The sequence below is a fragment of the Callithrix jacchus genome, chromosome 2, assembly GCF_049354715.1.
Source record: "Callithrix jacchus isolate 240 chromosome 2, calJac240_pri, whole genome shotgun sequence".
NCBI classification, from domain to species: Eukaryota; Metazoa; Chordata; class Mammalia; order Primates; family Cebidae; genus Callithrix; species Callithrix jacchus.
The window spans coordinates 34,680,484-34,705,336 of record NC_133503.1 but is presented as its reverse complement, the minus strand read 5'-3'; the positions used below and the strand labels follow the sequence as shown (position 1 = coordinate 34,705,336).

The 24,853-nt window shown below is 43.6% G+C and overlaps 1 protein-coding gene across 5 annotated transcripts in view; it reads left to right on the top strand.

The window, feature by feature from the left end:
• The window catches only part of TRPC7 (transient receptor potential cation channel subfamily C member 7), a 139,146-nt gene that overhangs the window by 46,511 nt on the left and 67,782 nt on the right, over positions 1-24,853 (top strand). For 3 of the 5 annotated variants that reach the window (XM_078365747.1, XM_035285445.3, XM_002744182.7), the window contains exon 3: positions 592-774. The exons of the other annotated variants lie outside the window; for them this stretch is intronic. In XM_078365747.1, the coding sequence (XP_078221873.1) occupies positions 592-774 (183 nt within the window). The remainder of the gene's footprint in view (positions 1-591; positions 775-24,853) is intronic. 5 annotated transcript variants of the gene reach the window in all.

Below are 24,853 nucleotides of genomic sequence, written 5' to 3'. Positions count from 1 at the left end.
ACTCAGGAGGCTGAGGCAGGAGCATTGCCTGAACCCAGGAGGCAGAGGTTGCAGTGAGCCGAGATTGCGCCATTGCACTCCAGCCTGGGTAACAAGAGCGAAACTGTCTCAAAAAAAAAAAAAAAGTTCAAGTCCTTATTATTCCTTCCTCACAACTGACTCAGAATTGGGCATAGAAAACTGTCGTTTTGAAAGAGCCCAGGATGGGCTGCAACAGACGTCCACTTCATTAGAAAGCAAAGTTAAAAACAGATTCCCAGGACCCACCACCAGGCATTCTGACTCAATAAGTCTGGAGTGGGGCCTGGGAATCTGCAACTTTAGCATACACCTCAGGTGATTCTGATGCAAGTGGCCCATGGGCCGCACCTTCACACATGCCAGCTTAGAGAAGATGTCTTTTAGGTTGCGTGTCAAGAGAAATTGCCCTGCCTTCTGCACCCAGCACATCCCGCTGCGTTCAGTAAGTGCATCCAATGTGCTCCGTAAGCTCACATGTGGTGAGCGGTTGCTGATCAACACTGCTGTGCTAGGCAAGCCAATCTGCGGGGCTCCGTGTGACACACCCCTGATTTCTCTTTATTCTGTTAGAACGATTACAGGAAGTTATCTATGCAGTGCAAGGATTTTGTAGTGGGCGTGCTGGACCTGTGCCGAGACACAGAAGAGGTGGAAGCGATTTTAAATGGCGATGTGAACTTCCAAGTCTGGTCCGACCACCACCGTCCGAGTCTGAGCCGGATCAAACTCGCCATTAAATATGAAGTCAAGAAGGTAAGCTCCCCCATCTCTCCTGGTCTTCCTACCTCGCCTCTCCTCGCAGAGCTGCTGGTCATGTGTATTTTATGTTCCCACAAGGTGACCATGATGACACCCAAATTCTCTCTAGACAGGGAGCTAGCTGTCAGCTTTGCAGGGCTGCTCAGATCCCCTCCACCATCCCTTCCCACAGCCCCCAGCCCACCAGGAGAGAGAGCAGAAGCATGAGAGTCAGTGCCTAAGCAGGACTTGAACCTGGACAGCAGAAGAGATCTTTACCTCAACCCACTGGCAGGGACAATGTCACTGCAAGGGCTCCTATCAGTTAGATAGCCTGTTCCCAAGTCTTCATGAGAAACATAGAATTCAGGTCTTTCAAAAGCATTTATTGAGCTTACTCAGTGTGCTTGGGGACTAGTAGAAAATGTGTTCGTGTAAAGGGTTTATGGGATCAACAGCCCTGGGAGGCTTAGAAGAATTGCACTCCAAAGGCATATGAAAGCCCTAAGGAAGCTCAAGTAGACTTTCCCAAAAGTAAGCTCATGCCACCCCCTCCATAGACATCCAGGTGTCTTTAATGGCTGTGGTCACCAGTAGCCCTCAGACCTGTAGTGGCTACTCAGATTAAGATTACAAGGAGCAAAAGTCAATTCCATTCCCATTTTGGATCTACTCTGGCTTCTTTAGAATCTGCACTGGCTTCTTTAGAATCTTCTTTAGAATTTGTTAGATGACATTATTCATCCTGATAAAAACTGGAGCATTCCAAAGATCCACATGTTTAAATATCAATGTGCTTTTCACATAAGCAAAGGAGCTGAATCTCTTTGAGGGGTTTTAATTTTTTCAGCTCTTTCATCTGATCAAAACTTAATGGTATTTTTAAAGGCCCCAGATTGGCCTCTGGGCATTCCTTCTCTTTCCTGCTTATCTTAATTTGTGTGTGTCTTAATTTGTGCCTTCAACAACCATATATATCTATGAAATTCATCCGGGGAGAGGTTCCAAGTTTGATAAAATCTTCCTGCCCTTTTACTTTGCTATTATAATTATCACAAATTTTAAGAAAAATAGCTTTTGCCTAAGACTCTGAGCTCAAAGATAAAATTGATGACCTATGGGAAAGGCGACCTTAGAGATTAATATTAGAAAGCACAGGGTTTTTGGAAGTTGGGAGAATCAGAGTGCAGTTTCAAGTACAGTACAATCCTATTTACTCAGCTCAGGAAAACTCACCTTCAATCTAACCCGAGCCTCGCAGAGGCTTTTCTCTGAAGCACAGCAGTCACTTCCTGAAGCTGCTGAGATATCCTTGCCCTTGGGGTTCAAACAAACCCTGCTGTGGAAGCTGTTGGTCAGTGGTAAAAATGAGCTGGAGTTCCCAGAACTACAAACGTTCTTCCTCCCTGTAGCCAGATTTTCCTCCTCCCTCCCAGCTCATGGTGAAGATGTCTAAAAAGCAGATGAAAGAAGATGCTTGGCATTTGCAGATTTATATTCAGAGTTTGGGCTATTTATGCACAACTCCAACAGTCCATGGCATGTGGGCTTTCACCATTTCTCTGAAACATAAATTCAAATCTCCTAGCAAAACTGTCATGGCGGGTAGAGTTACTCGGTTAATCCAGAAATCTGATCCCCACCTTATAACTACATGTCTTCTTTGGTCAATTACCAAGTTCAAAATGACCCTGGGAATGAATGAGAAGGAAGAAATGAAGCCCTCCATGAACATGATACTTTGAGTAAGAATTAAAGGGTTTCATGAGGGAAATGATTGGCTCCAATGTTATTTGTCAATTAAGGGAGTCATAAGGTCTCAGGAAATCCATCATGAATGTCAAGTGTCTGCTATAATCCATAGGTAGGAAAATGATAAATGACCTGCATAAAATGTCAGCCCTGCTCATTTCTAAGACCTCCAAAAGATGTATTTTCTCAAACCTTGTATGCCATCATAAGACTGAGGGCAGACTCATAGCTCTCCTTGACATTTATTTTTCATGAATTACCAGAAAGCTAACCAATATTCAGAAGTCTTATTAATATTATAATGGGCTTCCATTTTTAATTTATGAATTTTAGCATGCTTGCATGGGCACAATCTAACCCTAGTATTCAGGTTATGAAATAACTAGCACCAAGGCCTATTTATAAATACACTGCCTTTTATTAGATAGATAGAGAGAGAGAGAGAGCGAGAGAGAGAGAGAGAGAGAGAGAGAGAGAGAGAGAGAGAGAGAGAGAGAGAGAAAGATATTGCAGGAGGCTTCAGGCTGGAATATAAAATCATAAAACATCTTCAAGATTCTGCCCACATGGCATAAAATCAACCCATTAATTAAGCAACTTAACAAAACAAATTGTTCTTAGCAGTTCCATAGGCTGCTAATAGGTGTTACCTTAAAAAAATATATTTTGTGTCCAAATAAATTTGGAAGCCTTTAGTTAAACACAAACAGTCTTTTTGTTTATTTGTTTGTTTGTTTGTTATGCTTAAAGAAATTATAGAACCTTTAATATGCATTACAGAGTGGTTCAGGCCTATAATGCCAACACTGTGGGAAGCTGAGATGGGAGGATGCTTGATGCCAGAATTTTGAGACCAGGCTGGGGGACATAGCAAGACCCTGCCTCTATTAAAAAAAAAAAAAATCACTACCTAATAGATGAAGGATACAATGTATATTACCTGACCACAGACTGCTTCTCAGGTGAAACTAGCTTTTCATGCATCAGTCTTTGGGAAACTAATCTATAATCAGCCTCTAAGTCTATGAAATGCCAGGATCTGAATGAAGGTGATTCTACTCTGTGGCTGGTTCTGCAGTCTGGATTGTGTCTTTCATTTGAATGCTTGATTATCTTCAGGCACTGCCCTAATGTCTGGACCTCTGGTTGGCTGAGTCACAGCAGCACCAGCCTCTGTTAGATGAAAACAAGTCGCCCACCATAGTTGAAGGGAGCACCTGGTAAAGGGGAAGGAATCCTTAACCAGGTTTCTGATGACCAGATTTCTAGCCTGATTCTCCTAACCATCAGGCTAGAAGCTTGGGCAAGTCATTGAAGCTCTCTGAGTTTCATTCCCCATTTGCAAAATGAACATACAAGCATTTGCTTCACAGGTTTTTGTGTGTATGTGAACTTCCAAATGAACTGATATGAGAGGAAGCGCTCTGGAATCTACAAAGTTCTCTGCAGCTCTAAGAGGAAGCATCATTGCTATCATTCAGTGGTGACTCCCTTTCTTGGGACTCTAGGACTCTTCTCATTCCCTAGCTTGTCCTTTGTTATCTCCCCAGAGAATGCTAGAAATGTCTCCCTGGGAAAGGACATCATTCATAAAGCCTAAAATTCCTTCCAGAATACCAAAGGCATTGTGAGAACATGGTTGTTCCCCCATGACTTCTGCCTTAAGATGGCACTCAGCCTCCCCAGTAACCCAGGTGGGTGTGTCATCTGAAATGTCAAGCATGGTTTTTGGGAAGCAGTATTGGAGATGCAGCTGAGAGGTACCTATTGAAGTCAGTCCCGTATCCAACCACTTATTAATTGGGTCACTTGAGCAAGTTATTCAAATATCCTCAGGCTTCAGTAGCCAATAGGTATAAAGGAGGAGGTATTCTTTTTTAATTTATTTATTTTTTATTTTTTATTGCATTTTAGGTTTTGGGGTACATGTGAAGAACACGCAAGATTGTGTACATAGGTACACACGTGGCAGTGTGATTTGCTGCCTTCCTCCTCATTACCTATATCTGGCATTTCTCTCCATGCTATCTCTCCCCAATTCCCCACCTCTGGCTGTCCCTCCCCTATTTCCCCCCAACAGACCCAGTGTGTGATGCTCCCCTTCCTATGTCCATGTGTTCAAATGAGGCAGTATTAACACACACATTGCTCATAGTCCATGCCTACATTACTTTAGGACATTTCTCTTACCCACCTCAGTCCATCCTAGCCCCTCTAGGCCACAGTCCCTGCAAAAGCCAAGCTTGCCTCATGAAAAATCAGGGATACAACCCACCCCCATACTGAGTCACACCTAAGCTCAGGACTCTGCTTATGCTCCACAGCTAAAGAAAATTGCCCCTCCAGCATTGGTTTGCAGCCTCTCTACAAAAAGTGGCCTTGTCCTTCCCCTGCAGAGCCAAACACCTTGCAATCTTCTCTAGCTCTGTCTCTGTCCTCTGGGAATCCTGCCTAACTATCCTTCTCAAAGGCCCTCTCCTTCCACTGCATATCAACTCTAAACACATGCTTAGGAAACTTCCAGTCCAAACAACTGGGAACCAACCCAATCAGTCTCTGAATCCCAGTTTAGGCCCATCTGGGCCCGGGCTGCAGTCACAAAGGGACCCCAGTGTCTACCATGTGGTCAGTGCTTAGTGATGGGTAACAGAGACCGAGAGAGTTGTTGGCACTCTATTCAACTTGTCCATCAGAAGACACACTCTTATCCCTCCCTCTCTCTCCTCTAGATTGCTTCCTCATCTCTGGGCTTACAGAGATGATCTTTTCCTTTCCCTCCCCTACACCATTCCCTCCTCCTTCCTGATCCCACTCTGCCTTAAGTGAGGATCAGGTGAGAGCTCCTATTCACTGCAAAAGAACTTCATGAATATCAGTCCTCTAGGAGGAGAGTGGGGCAAAGAGACCCAGACATTTCTGTTTTGCATGAGAGAGGCCTTAACTCTACCTACAAAGGAGCATCTTTTGGATGCTGCTAAGCAAAGGCCTACTACTGGGGAAAAAACAAAATATGTAAATATTATTTTCCAAAATAGATTACTTCATGGCAGAAAGCACATATATTATCAGGCAAGCATGGCAGTATCACCAACAAGCGTGATTTGTTCCCTCTGACAAATTGTCTTAACCACCGCCGGTGAGGTCTGCAGACACTGAGCTCAGCCTTCCAAGGATTCAAGCAGAATAAGACACAGGATTACCTTCAAAGAGTTACCAGTCTAGTGAGTGAAATGGAACCGGTGTCTTGCGGCTGTAATAGCAGCAGCCTCTGCAGTGGGGTGGGAGAAGTCTCTTAAGCACTTCACCAGCTGAGCAAAGTAGCATTCACAGCTATGACCTCTTTCAGACTTGCAGGTGGCCCTGGTTCTAGCGTCTTGGGATGCAGCTTGGTTTGAGGGCCTCTGCTCATGGTGCCAGCCATCTTTCCTTCCAATTGAGGAGATCTCCTCTCTCCTGAAGAGGCAGCTCCACTCCTCCCGAACCTTCCAGTCCCTGGAATGTTGAGGTGCCCTTTCCTGGTTCTGTCATGCCCCTTGGGTTATTCCTGGCTCAGAATGCTAGTCTCACAACAATGAAGACCTGGGACAGGACTGTGGGGAGGGAACAAAGTGCAGAGGGTGGAGAGGACCCACTAGCTCTCCCTCACTTACATAGTTCCCTTTTTCTTCACACTGTTGTATTTTTTTAAAATCCTCTGTGATTTTTATTCATTCACTCACTGAAAAGCCCATGCTTGTTCTTAAAGCTAAAACATGAGGAAAGTAAATGAGACCCTGGAACTTCAGAGGTGCCCTCTGAGGCAGGGAGGGCACTGGGTAGAAAGAACATGTTCAAAGCATGTTCAAAGGCCCTGTGGTGAGAAGAGACATGGTGTACAGGAGGAACTGAAAGAAGATGAATGTGGTCACGCTGGGCCGTGGGAGGACTGGGTGTGACTGAGTCTGTAAGGAGGCAGGCAGGGGACAGACCGTGTGAGCCTTGTAGTCCTCCCTCAGGATTTTAATCTTTTTATTATTTTTCTAAAGAACAATGGGAAACCACTGGAGGACCTTAATCAGGAGTGGTTGTAAAGATTAGGATAGATGGAGAGACAGCTCTTCCTCTGGAAAAGGCTGGAAACGAAACAGGGTGGGCGAAGATGGAGCAGATTTTTTGGGTGAAAGGGACAAGATATTAGCCAGGATAGGCTGTTACACTGTGTTGACAAACAAAACTAAAGTCACGGCGGCTTTTAACAAAAGTGAGTTTATTTATTGCTCATCTTATTTCCATCTTGGAACCGAATTCTCTCAGGAATCCCAGCTGAGAGAAGAGTCACCCTCTTAAATGTTTCCTGGATGCCGGAGGGTCATCCGGCTCTGGGAAATCGCAAGCACCCTAGCAATTGCGTGCTTTCGCCTGCATGTGACACACGTCGTTTCTGCTTGCCTCTCACTGTGAAGAGTTAGTCATGCCTCCCACACCTTCGCAAGAAGGACCAGGAAGCATAATCCTGGCTCCGTTTGTCAGCTACACTGATGATGACGACAGGAGAACAGTTGAAGGTGTTCCTGTTGACAGCTTCAACTTCTCTGTCAACAGAACACAGTATCACCCTCTGAGGTAGAAGCAGCCTGAAGAAAGGAAAAAACGGGGGGAACAAATCTGTGGGAGATGGAGAGGGAGCTAAACAGTAGGTCTGATAGGCCTGCCAAGACTGGGGATTGAAATTCTTTGGCAATAGACTGCATTTTTAATAAAAGTGGAAGATCTCCACAAATGATGGTACCACAGAAAGTCAGTGTCCTCCGTAAACTTCAATTCCCTGCCATCAATTCAAGATTCCTTCATAGACATGGGCTGGGAGCACACAAAATGTACCCACAGGGCACAGCACTTAGAAAGTTCCCCTCAGAGCAGAATGCCAAGGAGAAAAGGGCAAGCTTAGAGGGAAGGGGATGGAGGACTGTTTCAACCCACATTGCCACTAGCCCTGAAGTTAAACCAGCACCTCTATCAGAAGTCCCTTGCCTCCTTTTATTCCAAAAATGAACATTTTGTGCACATTTTATAGTCATGCCATGAATGGGTCCATTTTTCTACCTGGAAAGACTCCTAGCAGATGCAAGGATTAATAGAACTTATCAGGTAGCAGTACAGTGTTATGGCTAACTGCTGAAGTCCTCTGCCTACTAGATATGGAACATAAAATAAGTTTCTTAGTCTGCTGGCCTGCATGGGCCTCACAAACACAATGGACACTGTTCCAACCCCAAAGGGCCTTCTGGCCTAAATATGTGCTCAGAGAGAGAATGATGCCAACCATAGCTGCACAACTGGCTGACATCCTCTCCCTAAGTGCAGTGACCATGGCAGAAACACTCAAGAGAGGGCAGATGCCCTCTGCTGGGCTCTGTTTCATTTTCTCTGTCTGCACAAAGTGCAGGAAGGGCCAGTGAGCAAAGGGGACCTGAGGACAGCAGGGCTTTCTAGAAGACGTCTGAGAGGCCAGTCAGACACTCACATGCCCTAAGCAGACATTCTCCTACTGTGTTTTCCCGCTGAGGCATCATTTTAACAGATGCTCAGAGTTAAGAAGATCAGAGTTGTCACAAACACAGTCTGGCTGATCAGGCAGTACCCCAAACTGCACTGCAGGATGCCCAGTAGTTGCCAACACTGTTGGAATCCCTTGTTGTCCAAAGCATCAATCATCTTCCACTTTGAGAATTCCTCTAAGCACTTCTGTGGCTCTGGCCTGGTCACATGCCACAAAAATAATCAATATCCATTAATCTCCTTGCTCAGAAGGGCTATCTTTTACATAAGGAAGCTTTGTTTTTCTCAAGGAGCAAATCTTCAGAAGAGAAAGAATCATTCCAGCATGTATATATGTAAATATAAATCGTGATCACTTTTGTGCCTGGAAAAACTCCCAGGAGAAGGAAAATAGAACTTGCTAGGCAGCAGTGTAGTGTTGTGGCCAGGAGCCTGACTGCACATGTTCAAGTCCCAACTCCTTCACTTACTAGTCATGTGGCTTTAGACAAGTTATTTGACCTCTGGGCCTTGATTTTCTCATCCATATAATGAGAACAAATCTTAGTGCCTAATAAACAATAGTCAGTGTTTATAACACAAGGTACCTAGAACACGGTAAGTGCATAACAAATTAACCAATGGAAACTGTTTGCCGCATTGGTTTTCTAAGCAGAAAGACTCAATAACTTTTCTCAACCCCAGCACCATTAATACTTTGGGCCAGAGAATTCCTTGCTGCGAGGACTGCCTGGGGCATTAAAAGCTGTTTAGCAGCCTCCCTGGACTCCATCCAGTAGCAACCTACCCTCAGCTTGTGTTAACCAAAAATATCTCCAGATACTGTCTCTAATGTTCTTGGAGGAAGGCCAGGGGGCGAATAATCCCCTGTCGAGAACCTCTTGGCTCTTTTCAGGAGCCAGGCTATAACCTCTTAACCATAAGCTCCTGAAAGCAGGGATTATAGATACGCAAGGAGGCATTGTATCTCTCTAGACAAGGAGTTCCAAAACTTAGCGGCATAATAGAACCACTTGGGTGCTTTGTAAAAAAACAAAACAAAAAACCACCAGTGCCTCAGCTTCCAAAAAACAAATACCACATGATCTCACTTATAGATGGGAATCTAGTAAATTGAACTCTAGAAGAGGGTAGAACTATAGTTACCAGAGGCTGGGGAGGTGGGGAGGGAGGGAGTGGGGAGTTGTCAATCAAGAGTACAAAGTTTCAGAGAGACAGAAGGAATTGATTTTGAGATTTATTAGACACCAGAATAACTATAATCAATAAAAATGTATTATATATTTCACAATAAGTAAGAAAGTAAATTTCAATGTCTCACCATAAAAATGATAGGTAAGCAAGGTGAGAAATATGTTAATTAGCTTGATTTGATCATAACATATTGCATACATATATCAAAACATCCATTGTACCCCGTACATGTATACAATTATGATTTGTCAACAAAAAATGCCTAGGCCGGGCACGGCGGCTCACGTCGGTAATCCCAGCACTTTGGGAGGCCAAGGCATTTGGATCACCTGAGGTCAGGAGTTCGAGACCAGCCTGACTAACATAATGAAACCCCATTTCTACTAAAAATACAAAAATTAGCCAGGCGTGGTGGTGGGCGCCTGTAATCCCAGCTACTTGGGAGGCTGAGGCTGGAGAACTGCTTGAACCTGGAGGTGGAAGTTGCTGTGAGTCGAGATCATACCATTGCACTCCAGCGTGGACAACAAAAGCAAAAACTCCATCTCAGAAAAAAATAAGTGCCTAGACCACATCCACAGAATTTCTAATCCAATTCTTCTGGGTGGGAGCACAGCAATTGGTGCTTTTTAAAGGCTTTTGAATGATTCCACATTTTGCAGAGATGAAGCTCTTGGATGGTGGACTCTTGGTTCATCTTGATCTCTGAAGGCTGAGAACAGTACATGCCCTACATGCAATGTGCAGCCTCCATATTGAGTAAATGGATAGATGGTGTGTTCAGTGGGAAGCTGGAGGCTTTAATGCTTCTCTAAGTACCTATAACTCCTCCTTGGGATTAAAAGCCTGTGTAAGCAATCCAGATGATGTTCCAGGCTGACCCTAGAGTATGGGGCCACCATTTCCATGCCCTTCCTTGCTGACCCTGTGTCCCTTTGGGGTCTGTCACTCTGGAAAACAGCTATTTAGGAAAGCTCCAACAACAGTTCAGGCTTGGTAGTTGCCCACTAGTTGCCAAACACTGTTGGAATCCACTGGTGTCAAAAGCATCAATCATCCACTTATGGTGGTAGTCCATCTCTAACCATAAGCCTGGTTGTCTTAGAGCTGAAGCAGAGAGGTGAGTAGCTTCCAGCATGGCCCTGCACAGTCAGGGAGAAGCAGTGGGGCCTTTGCCTCCAGTGGGGAGCTCAGATCGCTGAGGCCTCCACAGTGGGTCTCAGGAGTGCTCTCTCCACTCATGAGCCTGAGTTCCTGCCCCATATCCACACCCTGCCAGCTCAGCTTCAGAGGATGGAAAGGGACAAAGTGCCTGATGCTCCTCTTTGCCTTTCTTCAGACATTCCGTAAATCACCGATATAACTTTCCCTAATGTGCAGATGCTACTGTGAATTTGCAAAAGGTATTTCAGATCCTCAAAGTGAGAGTTATCGCAACAGGACAGAAAACTATTGCTTTTTGCCTATTCTGCTACCTTTTGTTCAGCTCTTTCAATACAAAAATAGTTACATGAAAGGATAATTCTTTAAAGCATTTTTCTTCTTCTTGGTTACCTCGTCTCCCAAGCCATAAACTTAGCTTGTATAACTATAATTATTTCTCACTGTGCTGCACTCACTGAGATAGTCAGAGCCTGAGCATTATTACATCCTGATTTGGGGCTAACAGGAAGAGAGGAATTTGAGGAGTACTCAAGGGAAGAACGTAAATCCCCCAATGCCCCACAAGAATTAGATGTAAATCAGATGCATTCACCAGCCCAAAGTGGAAAGAACAAGAGCCATCTTCAAATTGTCGCTTTTATCCCAAAGTCAAACAGATCTTAGAAATTACAGTCTTCCCCAAGGACCTGTGACTAACTCTGATAATTCAGCTAAAGACCATCTACACATTTCTATCTCATTATTTCTTTACTAGATGCTCATATATGACTTTAGAGTTTTAATGAGCATTTGATCTTTCAAGTATTCCTCTTACTAGGTACCACAATGCATTACTCTTTCGTTAACATTCATCTGCCTAAGGTCACTTGCAAATTTTCTTGATAGAAGGGAAGTTTTTTAAACATAATTGTAGATGAAAATTTTTGCTTCATTTATGTTTTAACATGTGTAATCCAAGCCACAGTCACACCTTGCTTGGATGATTAGAATAGCGTCTAACTGGTCTACCTACCTTTTTCCTCTCCTTTTCCCCTCCTCCTCCTACACACACACACACACGCACACACACAGACACACACATACACGCACACACATGCGCATGCACACACACGCACACACGCACACGCACACCAGTCAGTGAATTTTTTTGTTGTTGTTACAGAATTTTGTTTTTGTTGCCCAAGCTGGAGTGCAGTGGTGCTGTATCAGCTCACAGCAACCTCCGCCTCCCAGGTTCGAGCAATTCTCCTGCCTCAGACTCCTGAGTAGCTGAGATTACAGGCACGTACCACCACGCCTGGATAATTTTGTATTTTTAGTAGAGACAGGGTTTCACCATGTTGGTCAGGGAATCCACCAACCTCAGGTAATCCACCTGCCTTGGCCTCCCAAAGTGCTGGGATTACAGGTGTGAGCCACCGTGCCCAACCTGATTTTTTAAAAGTAATCCTATCATGTCCTGCCACCAGTTAAATCTTCCACCTAAGCATGAACAAGACAGGCATAGTCTCTGCCCTCAGGGAGCTCATAGTCTAATAATCATCACTGCTAGATGCAGAGCCTGAGACAAGGGTTTTTGTTGCTGCTTGTTTGTTTGTTTGCAAGTGATTCATCAAAAGCAGGATTGCAGGAGAAATCTGCATTGAAGGAGCAGAAGTAGGATGGGGTAGGAGAAGAAGCTAAGCTAAGAGAGAGTTCCAGAAAAGTCTAACTTCAGCTTGACCTGGTGAGGAGCCTGGAAATGTGAGTAGCACCACAGAGTTGTCCATGTTAAGGCGAGGGAGCTGGCCTTTTGTACATTTACACCAGCCACTCATCAGTGGCAGGCTGCCCAAGGGGAGGGCATTACCTCCTAGGCATTTCTGGGCAACGTGGTTTCCATTGGCTTTTGGGAATTTCTGGAGAAGGGTGTTTCTGTGAGTCCCCAGTAGCTGGGGGTGGGTGCATCTTCTTTCTAAAAAGGATCTTGGCAGAACACTAGCATCTTCTTGCTCCCTAAAACACTTACAGCCCAACTGTTAACCATGGCCTGCAAGGTGCTGTGACCTGGCCCTTGCCTCCCTGTTTAGCTCACCTCACACCAAGCTCCCTCCTGCTCACTGATCTCCACCTGCACTGCCTGCCTTTGTTCCTTCAGCACTATATTCTAGTTCCTGTCCAGGGAAATGACTGATCACTTTCCCTCAGATCTTTGCTGGCTGGATCCTCAGTGTCTGAGTCTCAGGTCCATAGCCTGCTTCTCAGAGCAACCTGCTGACCGCCCGATCTGAATGTGGTCACCATGTTGTTTCCTCCCTCGTCAGCCGCTGTCTATCCCAGAGCTCTCTTTTGCAGTTAATATTATTTGTTTGTTTGTTGTCTGTTTCCCTTAATTCTGTGGCAGCAGCTCACCACTGTATCCCCAGATTAGAGCAGACACAGGCAAGTAGAAGATTCTCAAAAATGTTTTCTGAATTAGTGAAAAATTGAATAAATACATGAATGTGTAGCACCTGAGTTTTCTTCCAGTTTTTGTTTTTCTAAAATACAAAAAAATCCCAAATTCAAGGTGAGATGCATTCCTAAATGCTGTGGAGAAAACTCACAGAGATCTCCTGAGGATCAAAATGAGATGAATAGGAAAGCAGCCCGTGATGAGATAGTGGATTAGACATCATTTGTCTCATTCTTGAGGCCCTATGACTATTGTCACTGAGTCCATGGAAACTCAGAACGTGAATAATGACCTTAATTTACTTAAAAATAACAACAAGGGAAAGTCATTTACATACAAAATATAATTTAATTAATAAAATTAGTAATAATTTGGTTTCCAAATTGCCTCTGAATAAATTACAAATTAATGTTTAGAAAAAGATTAGTATACTTATAATAATGTATTTGGGTAATAAGTATACTTATTACAGAAGTATGAGTATTACAAATTAATCTTTTTGTAACTATTACATACTTGGTATACATGTATATTTGTGCAGTAAGTGTACTTATAACAAATGAATTCATCTTTTCATGCTTATTATCCCCTGCTAAACCCATCAGACACATCATTGTCTGACTGCTATGCTTACTCATTTCTGCTAGGTGTTGCTAGGCAGATGCAAGCTTGAAGAAGGAGCGGATCATCCTGTGGTACCTATTATCAGCTACATCTGTGGCCAATATAAAATAAATAAGAACCAGCCCTGGTTTGTCAGGAACTTTCATCCTAACAGATTACACAGATCTGAATCCAGCCTTTTATCAAACAGGGAAAGACTAAATCACACAAAAATGGTGTGGGAAACCATGGAATAGAAGGAGGTTCATGGCTTCTGAACTAGGCCATGAAAGGGGTATCAGTGGTCAAAAGCAAAGGGGGAAGAAAGACATTTCAGACAGAGGAAGCAGTGGGGGGCACACCAAGGTGTGATCATGTTTAGGGACTTGTAGGTGGTCTGGGGGTGGATTTATGGAAGAAAGGAGCCTGGGAAGAGGAGGCAACTTGAGGTAGGACAGCAGGAACCCCAGGCAGGGGCAGGACACCTGGCTGGGGAGGCCAGCCAGCATGTGGGCTATGAAGATGACCAAAGGGCCCGGCTCCATTCCACATGGAACAGGCCTCCAGGCTGTCTACAGTTTGTGTTTCTGATTTTACTGATTTTGTTTATTGGACCAACAACATTATAAAAATAAGGAAGCTATTTAAAAGGAAAACAGCAATGTACAATCATGTGCCCCATATGTCAATGGTTTTCATTTGTTTACAGGTTTCCAATTTTTCCCATGTGCAGGCATGTATTCACATATTTACCGCTATAGGGTAAATAATTTTGTAATTTGATTCCCCTAGCAGTAGAATGTAAAAATTTATCTATGTTTTTTGTAATTATTTTGTTGATGCTAGCAGGAGATCGAAGTACTATTGTCTATATTTTCTCTACTGTTGAGCATTCATTTTAAAATATATTTCTATTTACTATTTATTATCTGTATGCACAAAGTTTTCTTTCCTTCTTTTCTGCTATTTCCTTAAGTTGAATTTCTGAGAGCGAGGCTACTGGGTCAAAGAGCACAAATATTTGCTATGTTCTTGAAACATACTGCAAAGTTATTTTTCCAAAAGACTATACTATTTTTCAATGCCACCAGTGGTATACAACTGACCTGGTTTCATCGACATGTTGCAAGAACTGGGTATTATTAGGATTATTAGTATTATTCCCTTCTAATTTAATAGATGAAGAATACTATCTTTGCATGTTTTAAAATGCGTTCCTCTGGTAATTAGGCAGATGATTATTTTTCTATGTGAATCCTGCCCCACCCTCAGCTGTCCACCACACCATACCACAAATATTCTTAGCATTTCCATTCTAGAGCCTTAATACTTTCCATAACAACTCGTATGATTCTTGTGTGACATAGAACTTTTTACACACTTGTGGCCAAGTTAATGATATGTTAGGACTGCAGGTAGCTTCACTTCAGTAAGACAGTTCTAGTAGTAAGGTTTGGTGACGTATACAGGAAAGGGAACTAGCTAAAATACTGTTAGAGAAGCCCAGCAGGAAGTGGAGGGCCTACAGGCAATGGCTCAGTTCAAAGAAGGAACAGGTATGTCTGTCCTTTTGGAGGTAGAAAATTAAGCTTTGTAATTTGGAAGACAAATTCAGCCTAGATGTTTCTATGGCTGAATGTGGCCTATCAACCACAGGGTAAAGGATAAAGTACTCAGATTCCTGCAGAGATTACAGAAATTAGGAGAATTCCCTAGATTACCCTAACAGAGATTTGATTTAGATGAGGAAGGGAACTGGAGGCCACTGAGAAGCCTAGAGCACATGGTGGTAAGGTGAGGCAAACAGAGCTCTAACAGCCTGGAGGAGGCCTGGGCCCACAGTGGATGGGGAGGGGCCTGGGGCAGAGGACACGGAGAAAGGAATCTTGAGAGAAATAATCAAAAAGAAATAACAGTAGAGGAGTTCTCACTGACTGATGCCCAGGGACAGGAAGCAAGTCACCTAAAGTCACAGCTGGTAAAAAGCTAAGCAGGAGCTTGAACTCACATCCATCTGGTTCCAAAGCCTCTGTACTGAACTCTGCTTTTAGCCACCACACAGTGCTGGGACTACTGGGGCTAAACCAAGCTTGCCCTGCCTAGCAGACAGCCAGAAGAATTCCCAAGATGGGGAGGGACCATCGAACCGGCAGAGCACAGTGCTCTTGCCCAGTCCACAGATAACATCCGAGAAGCTAAACCTCTCAACAGATCCACAGCTAGACCTCTTTCTACATTTTCCCCAGATTATTTTTAATAAAAACAACATAGTACTTGTTATTCTAATAAGGACCTTCAGTCAATCCTCCCAGCACTCTGAAATGACCTGCATTTCAGGGCCCATTTTAGGACCTCTTTATTTGAGGTCCTTATTAGAAAAGGTGAAAAGGAGATGTTAAAGTGCGGGCTAATTTGCAAGATCTGCTTGCAGTCACCATCAGGCTGAAATCAGTGAAATTTAAACCCATTAGGGAAGGTTTACAAAGTTCCAACAACCAAATCCATTAGCATCAGTTACGGATCCTTAGCTGATAATAAACCACTGCCCAGAGAAATCTGACCTTGTGTTATGAGGGCAGGGGAAACACACATAAATGTCATGTTCTATAATAATTGTAACTGGTTATTATATTTACAAATGGTGCACAAATATCCTGAAGGTCCTTTACATAGTTGTTAAAGATTTCTTCCTGAATTAATTGGCTCCCTCCCAGACAATCAAAGGCTGTGTGTTTCTGTTAAAAAAAAAAAAAAAAACAGACCTTTCAGCATGCTGTGAGCAAACGACCCTCTGTGGAGTAGTGGTTAAGAATCATCAGCTTGAGCCAGGTGCAGTGGCTTTACTCCTGTAATTCCAGCACTTTGGGAGGCCGAGGTGGGTGGATCAACTGAGATCAGGAGTTCGAGACCAGCCTGGCCAACATAGTGAAACCCCGTCTCTACTAACGATACAAAAAATTAGCTGGGTATGGTAGTGTGTGCCTGTAATCTCAGCTACTCGGGAGGCTGAGGCAGGAGAATCACTTGAACCTGGGGAGCAGAGATTGCAGTGAGCCAAGATCATGCCACTGCACTCCAGCCTGGGCAGCAAGAGCGAAACCCAGTCTCAAAAAGAAAAAGTATCAGCTGGGGCAAATTGTTTAACTGTGTTTTCCCTCATCTCTAATGTGGAGATAACACTACTTGCCTTATAAAATTCCAGTGCATAGTAAATACTGAACAGATTCTTCCAGGAATTGTTCTGCTCCATAGCACTAGTTAGGGGACCAACTGTGTATCATCTGGGTGACGGACAAGACTCAGCCCACTCCATGTTGCTACACTCTATTATTAGGAAAAGAAATCTCTATTTCTAACCTTAACCTGTTCTGTCAAAATTAATATTTTATGTTATTAAAATGTTACGGATAATCTATATATGTGTGTGTATATATATATATTTATAGCATTAAGTGTGTAATTACTGGAGAAACAGGCATAACCAGTATGGATTTGCTCTGTGCCTCTTGCTGGTATCTCATCTCTTAACTGCTGCGTGGTGTAGTTCAGTCTCTGAAGTAGGCGTGTCTGGGTTCACATCCTGGCTGTGTGACCTCAGACAAGTTACTTAGCCCTATGCCTCAGTTTCCTCGTTTGGAAAAAAAAAAGATCTAGTGCTTGTGCTCATGATGGAATTGTTGCAAGGATTAAATTGATCAGTGCATGAAAATCATTTAGAACAATTTCTGGCACATCATATTCAATAAATGTTGGCTCTTAGCATTTAAAATTTTTTCTAAACTATATGAAGTCTGGCTCAATGTCTCCTGCCCAAATTGGAAGGGGCTTTGGTCATTCTGGGTCACCTTTTCCTGTGTTGAACCATGGCCCTGAAGACTCACCTGTGTACCTAAAGGAAGGCTCTTGGTCTGTGGACACCTACGGACACCTGATCCCACTAACAAGTGCTATTCATCACAGTCTGTCCTAAGTTGTGGCTGCATCTTATTCGTTCAACAGAGGCTTTTTGGTTTTATTGTTTTTGTTTTTGTTTTTTGAGCATGGATTGTGTCCCTGACGTTATAGCAGGTGCTAGGAAAAACAAAACAAAAGAGAAGTACCCCTTTCCTCCTGGAGCTTCAAGTGAAACAAGATCCCTGAGCCAGGCTAGTGCCAGGGCCCTCTTCAGGATTTCCATAAAGACCCTTGTCATTGGTCAATACTCCCAGCACTCTGAAATGATCTGCATTTGGGGGTCCATCTACCTCCAGGGCAGAGGATTCAACTGGAACTTGATGTCTACCACCCCACAGAAGACATTGAAACCCCACTCCCCTTTCCTGGTCTCAGGAAATATCTCTTCAACACCAAGGACTCTCCTCCAGACCCTCCCCTTCACCAAGCCCTAATCCCCCCAAAAAGCCTGCATGTGATATTCAGAACCATTCCTAAAACCTCAAGAAACTGTTAACTTCTTCCTCAGCCAGGACCACTAGAACACAGAGCCCTCCTGGCCACCTCCTAAGGAGGTGGAAGGCAAAATGTCCTTCATTCTTCTATGATGAATCTTCAGGCAAGAAAACAATGCAGGCTCGTCTCCCAGAAAGGTTATTCGTACACCCAGACACACAGACAGGATCCAGGGAGGAGAGTATTCATTGCTCAGGGAGTGGTAGGTGGCATCTGGACCAAGTGCTGTGAAAGGGAAGGAAGACACAGAACAGACTTGTGTGCCTGACAACCAGAAGGAAATTAACAAGATTTTGAGACAGCAATTTCAACAGAGTTTAAGAGCCAGATTTCACATGGTCAAGAGGCCATAGGGAAGATCAAGAACGCAGGTGAGCGTAGCCATTATTTGTGAGACGCTTCTTCCTCCAAGAAGGGAGAGGAGTAGAGGATGAACATCAAGGCAGAGAGGAAATGAAGACTGAGGAAGGAGTTCTCGCCCCACAGGTCCATGGAGAAGGAGACAGTGTGGAGTGCTGAGAACTAGAAACTGAAGAGGGGTGTTTGCCTTATCTTTTGGTGTATAAAACTTGGTGTTTTGAAAAAGAATCAATCATTTTATTCATAATTCTGTAGGTCAGGAAATTAGTCAGGGTTCAGCTGGGATGCTCTTATGCTAAAATCCTTTGTTCAGCTGTATTCAGTTGGTGGTTTGGCTGGGATGGAAGATGTCAGAAGGCTACACCCACATGGCTGGCACCCCAATGCTCCTTCATTTGACCTCTCTCCCTGCACGTGGGTATTTCCAGCTTCCTCACAGCATGGGGGCCTCGGGGAGCTGGACTATAGCATGGCAGCGGCCTTCTAAGAGGTAGCTTTCCCAGGAGTGAAGGTAGATACCAAAGATGTCTAAGGCTCAGTGTTGGAAAGTATTGCAGCACCCTCTTCAAAGTGGGTCACTGAGAGTTAACCTGGCTTCCAGCGCAGGGATTTACACCCACCTCTCGATAGAGGATTGTCAAGGTCTGATTCCGGAGCATGTCAGGTGGGAGATACGGTTGTCACCATCTTTGGAAATGCTGTTTATCCCAGGAGGAGAGAGTGAGAGTTCCTACTTTCTCCACAGTATGCTGTGGAGTCAAAGAGATGAGCTGAGGATTCATTTATGAATTCATATATTCCGTAAGTATTTCCTGAACGCATACTATGTACTGGACACTGTTCCAGGTACTACAGATGCAATGAGGCAAAGGAAAGTCCTTGCTCTTATAAAGCTTATGTTTTAGTACAGACACAGATGATAAATGCTTAATAGACTCTAGTAGTTGCCAAGTGTTACAAGGAAGCAGGGTTAGAGAACAGGATGAACTGAGTAGGGGCCACGAGGAAGGCTTCTACTTTGGGAAGGGTTGTCAAGGAGGGCCTTGGTGCATTTCAGGAATTCTGTGGAGGGGCAGTGAGGCAAGAACCAGACTATCAAAAGCCTTATAGACGTGGGAATAAATGTGAATTGTTTTCTAAGCATCGTTAGCAGCCATTCATCTGGCCTTTTGTCCAGCTGGGAGATTACAAAATCTATCATCAGCTTTGTCCCCTCTGACTCATCCTCAGGCCACTGGGCTTCTCTTCTGGATCCTTAGAGCCTACGGTGGTGTCTTTGCTATAGGTTTGGCATTATAGTGTCTAGACGCCATCCAAATTTGGTCTGGAAAAAAAGTTTTAAAAATCCTGCATAGCTCCAGATGGCTTTGTAAATTAAATTAGACCCACACTGGCCCAGGAACTTTCTCAATCTTAATTACATTAGTGATCATTAACATTTAAAGAGGCTGCAAACAGAATACTGGACACTGCAATAAATAATCATTGTCTACTGGGCAGGTTCCATGAATCAAGTGCCCGTGGAACCTTTCGAGACTGTCTGATGCTGCAATTTAAATGGAGGAGATTGTTCTGCTTCTTGGAATGTGGTAGTACAGTGAGGGCAAGAGGGAGAGCAAGCATAGGTGCACAGAAACACTGTACTGTGCATATCTGGGCCGTACGTCTAAACTAAACATCTGTTACAGCTCTACCTGGCTCCCAAGGCACCCTACTTTTCCAAGTCATGTTTAATCTTAATCTTAGCCTGATTCACAAGACCCATTACTCCTCAATAGTCCAGCCACCCTGAGCCACCTGCATCTCTCCTAACATGCCAGGCTCTCAGGCTTCAGTAATAACAGTAACAATAACAGCAATGTATTAAGTTCTTAATCTGTGCCCTTTACCATGCCAAGGGCTTTGAATACATTCATTCAGTGTTCATTCGTCAATATTGCCATCTCTACAGATGAAATAAACACAGCTCAGAGGTGAGGTAACTTGCTCAATCTCACACAGCCAGTCACAGGCAGAGGCAAGACTTAAACCAAGAACTGACTCTGGAGTCCAACTGTTTTGCAGTTTTCTCTCCTCAGCATGCCCTTCCTGATGCTCTTGGTGGCCTAGGGATAGCCTTCACAACTCAGCACAAAACTCCCTCCGCCAACAAGCCATTCCTCACTGTTCCTCCACATCCCAGCCTGCACCAGTTGCTGCTTCCCTGCTGTTCCATGACGCCCCTGTTCAACTCCTGCTAGGGCACTGTTGGAGCTACATTAAACTTGCCTATTTAACTGTCGCTCTGACAGACACTGAGGATAATGAGAACCAGGACATTATTATCAACTTCTGTATCTCTAGTGCCTGGCTCAGTAAATATTTCTTGAATGAATGGATTCATAGATAGATTTGAATGTAGGTAGACGTGGCTTTAAATATTTCACAATATCCAATGGGACTCAGTTTTTACCTCTGAAGAATATGAACATTCTGAGAGATTGTATTTGCCAAAGATTGACAAAAACCAGAATTCAAAGTATAACCAAAATTGATCCAACCCATTAATAAATTTATATAGGTGTGTGTACACACACACACACATACACACACACACACACATGCACATACACACATATCATGGTGTGGGGGTTGGCCCCTGAATGACAAAGGGAGCAAAAAACAGACACAAGTACCCAGGGTATCTTAGCCTTGGATGCTGAGTATTCGCATCCTCATTTGACATCTGAGAATAGGGAATCAGAGGTCCCTGCATGACCAGAATATGCCCTTTACCAGAAATAATGTTTCCCAGTTTGGGGCTATGATAAATTTCCACATTTCTCAGATAAGTGAATACAGCAATTGGAGTTGTCCAAGCTGAAGCCTTGGATGGCAGAGTAGGCACAGACAGCACCAAGAGGCCAGAAGTGTTCGAGGGTAGGAGTGGGCAGGGTGATCAATGGAGTTAGGAGATGCCCTTTAAAAGTGCTCTGTGCACGCTACAGGTGAAGAGTTACAGTGTTTGTTGGAGCAGAGTGGATGTCCATGGATAGGCACACCCTATTGTTTGCATAAGGCCCAGAATCACATGAAAAATAACTGGAACTCTGTCTACAAGGGTCTTTGTTGGTCAGGTTGGTGCTGGGAAATGAAAGGGCAGGAAATAAGGTTAAAAATTCCCAGAAGTAAGAAATCTGGTCAAGACCTAAGCAGAGGGTTGAGCAAGGGTTCTGCGCTTAGCATGAGGTGGTCCTTGGACCCTGTTCACCTCCCTTCTCACAAACCAAAATGTGCAGGGAAGATAAGAATACCGGTTCAGGATTTTACACCTCTCTTCATCCTGCCTTAGCAGGAGGCTAACTCACACTCAGATGGAGGTAAAATGAACTGTGACAAGTAATCCTCGTCTTAGAATGATCAGAAGTGGACTCATATAGGCCTGGAGGCTGGGAAAGAGAAACTGTGGGAAAATGGAAGGCATTACTTCACTCTGGGTGTCACTTCCAGCAACTCTGTTGGGGGACTGCCCTTTTAGAAAAGATGGGCATGAGAAGAGACAGGCATTTCTGGGGAAAATAGATGGAGATCTGGAGATAGGAGCAATGGAGGGCAAGTAGTCCGATAGGAGTAACAGAAAGCAAGCGACTGCCTTTGCAAAGAAAGCAGACACCCACACTCCAAGGAGGCATCAAGATCCAGAAGAACCCAGCACCCAGCACCATGTGGGCCCTGCTGTCCCATCAGCAGAACTGCATGAGAAAGTCAGCCCCTGGGGACACAACAGAGGGCAGAAAGCTGGTCATACAACAGCTTGTGTCCCAGGAACTGGCCTGGCCCTGCCCAGGGATCATTCAGGAAGGGAGGAGGGAGAAGCCGATGTCCTGCACTTGGACACTGAGTGACAGGTAGAGTGTCTTGAGTAGGGCATCTGAATCAAGTAGGAATACATAGGAAGCTATCATAAAACAATCCCCTGTCGTCCAGCCTGGAGAGACTCACAACCATCAAGATTAGGAAATTACCAGGCTTCCCAAGGGCAGGGGCCATGGCCACCTTTTTCACTGTGTCCTCCACTCCTAAAGGTTCTTGGTACCTGGTAACAATAGGCATTTAATATATGGCTGGTGGATAAATGGATAACTGTCAAAATGGTACTAGGTTTGTGCTCACCAGCTGCCAAGACCTGCAACATTTGGGTTACACACATATTATTTCTATCCCTTGAACCAATGACTATGGCATTCTTTTTAGCATTTACATCTCATAATATTAAAATACTGGTAATAAGAATATTTACAACTTTAAGAATTCAAAGGTTAAAATTTAAAATTAGTGACCCTAAATCTTGAGTGTATTTTGAATATAAAACTGTAGATACAAGTGAAAGCATCAAGTAAAAATAAAATGCAGCCAGAATAGATGTTATATATACATCAGCACTCTAGTATAAATGCACGGGCTATGAACTGAATTTTAAAGTGTCATTTTAAAATAATTACATAAAAATAAAATATAAATTCTGATTCTGAAAAGTAAATAACTCATTACTGAATTATATTCACATTTCTCTGAAGAGAAATTTAGAAAATTTAGAATCATAAAGGGCTAGTTCTAAGTAAGCTCCAAATAGTTCCCTCTGAACCTTCATCTGCCTGCAACTGGCCTGATATTTTATTTGAAAATATGAGGGAATCTCTTTGAAAAATGTATGACCATCACACCCTATCCCAGTGCCATCAACCTAGGACTACAATCTTTGTACTGGTCAGACACTGTGGTTTACATTTAAAGAAAGCATTCCCACTCTGTCTTTTTTCTTATTTAGTTAAATATAGGTACAGATTCCCATGCAGATTCCTGTATCAATATTAATGCCTTTGGGTGTATGTTCTCCTTGTTGATAAAGTTTCTGAGCTAGAGTAAGAATTATTCATGCAGTCGGGAGTGGTGGCTCATGCCTGTAGTTGCAGCACTTTGGGAGGCTGAAGGGGGTAGATCTTGAAGTCAAAAGTTTGAGACCAGCCTGGCCAATGCGGTAAAGCCCCGTCTCTACTAAAGTACAAAAAATTAGCTGGGCCTGATGGTGTGCACCTGTTGTCCCAGCTACTCAGGAGGCTGAGGCAGGAGAATTGCTTGAACCCAGGAGAAAGAGGTTGCAATGAGCTGAGATTGTGTCACTGCACTCCAGCCTGGGCAACAGAGCAAGACTCCGTCTAAAAACAAAACAAAAAAAAATTATTCATGCAAGAAAAACTGTTTTTAATGATAATCAAGTTTCTCTACTTTAGAGCCATGAAGAGTGGATGAATACTCTGTAAGCGAGCACATCTTTGGTTGTTTAAAAATGTTAATGCATAAGTGATTTGTACTTCTGCCTTTTATTTGGGAAATATTGTACCAATCAAAAAGGGGTATGTTGGCAACCAGAATTTTGCTGAGGTTTAAAACTGGCAACCATAAACCAAAAACTGGAATTGGATTTTCTAAACCTTGAAGCCTCCCTTGAGTTAGTCATCATTATGGTCATTCCACAAGTAGAGAAATTGAGACTTAAGGAATTAAGCTACTCAGTTCCTCACCAATCAGTGGTGGAGCTCATATTGACACCTGGGCAGGCTGACCCCAGGGTCCAACGCCATGAATCTTTGCAACCAAGGCACAGCACAGCCACCAGCAAGGTCTGCAGAGTTGTGGAACCAACTTGGGAATATTATCCAGTCAGAACTCAGGCTCAGGGAACTGCCTAGAACTGCTGTTCTTCCTGGTAAGACGTCAGCATCAGGTGGGATTCTGGCATGGGATTTGAAATCCTAATTAGGCCCTTTAGCAAAGGACGTAATTGAAATCCTAATTAGGTCCTTCGGCAAAGTGATTCAGCAAAAGAGTCTGCACTTTTCAAGGCCATAAGTCTGAGCGTGGGTGGCCTTCACATTAACCTGGGTCCTGGCAAGGAAGTGATGAGGCACTTGAGCCATCATGGAATCAGCTGCTTCTATCTTCTCTATATGTAGAAGACCGAGTGCAGGATGTCATCTTTAGCAGGATGAAGTTATCAAGAAAAGTGGCTTCAAGCCCTTTTCTTTGTGTATTTCTGATTTTTATCTCTACTGAGACTTGACTAACCAACAGGCAGAAGGGCAGAGAGAGATGAGTTCTAACAGCATCTTGAGTAGTGAGTCCCCTGGCCTTTGTAGGGTTGGAAAAATCACCATAATCCCTTGTGCTTTGGTGTTTCGGTCTGATTTTAAATCTACCTTGAGGAAATATGGGTAAATATAGTTCAAAACATTATCTTTGATATTAGACTCCCTGGGTTTCAGTCCAGGGCCTGTCGTCATAATCACTTTTGTGACTGATGGTAGACAAGTTACTTAATCTCTCTGCATCTAATGCCTCCATATTTAAAACAGAGATATACCCACCTTCAAGAACTGATGTAAGGGTTAAATCATATAATGACTGGTAAGCACAGGGCCTGACACACAATAGGTGCTCAACAAATACTAGTGGCTTCTTATTATTATATAAATATTTTTTGAATTGATGTCAGTTTACAGTAGTACATGGCATACATAGAAATTAAATAATCCTCATCTAATCCAAGAGATAATCCTCAAA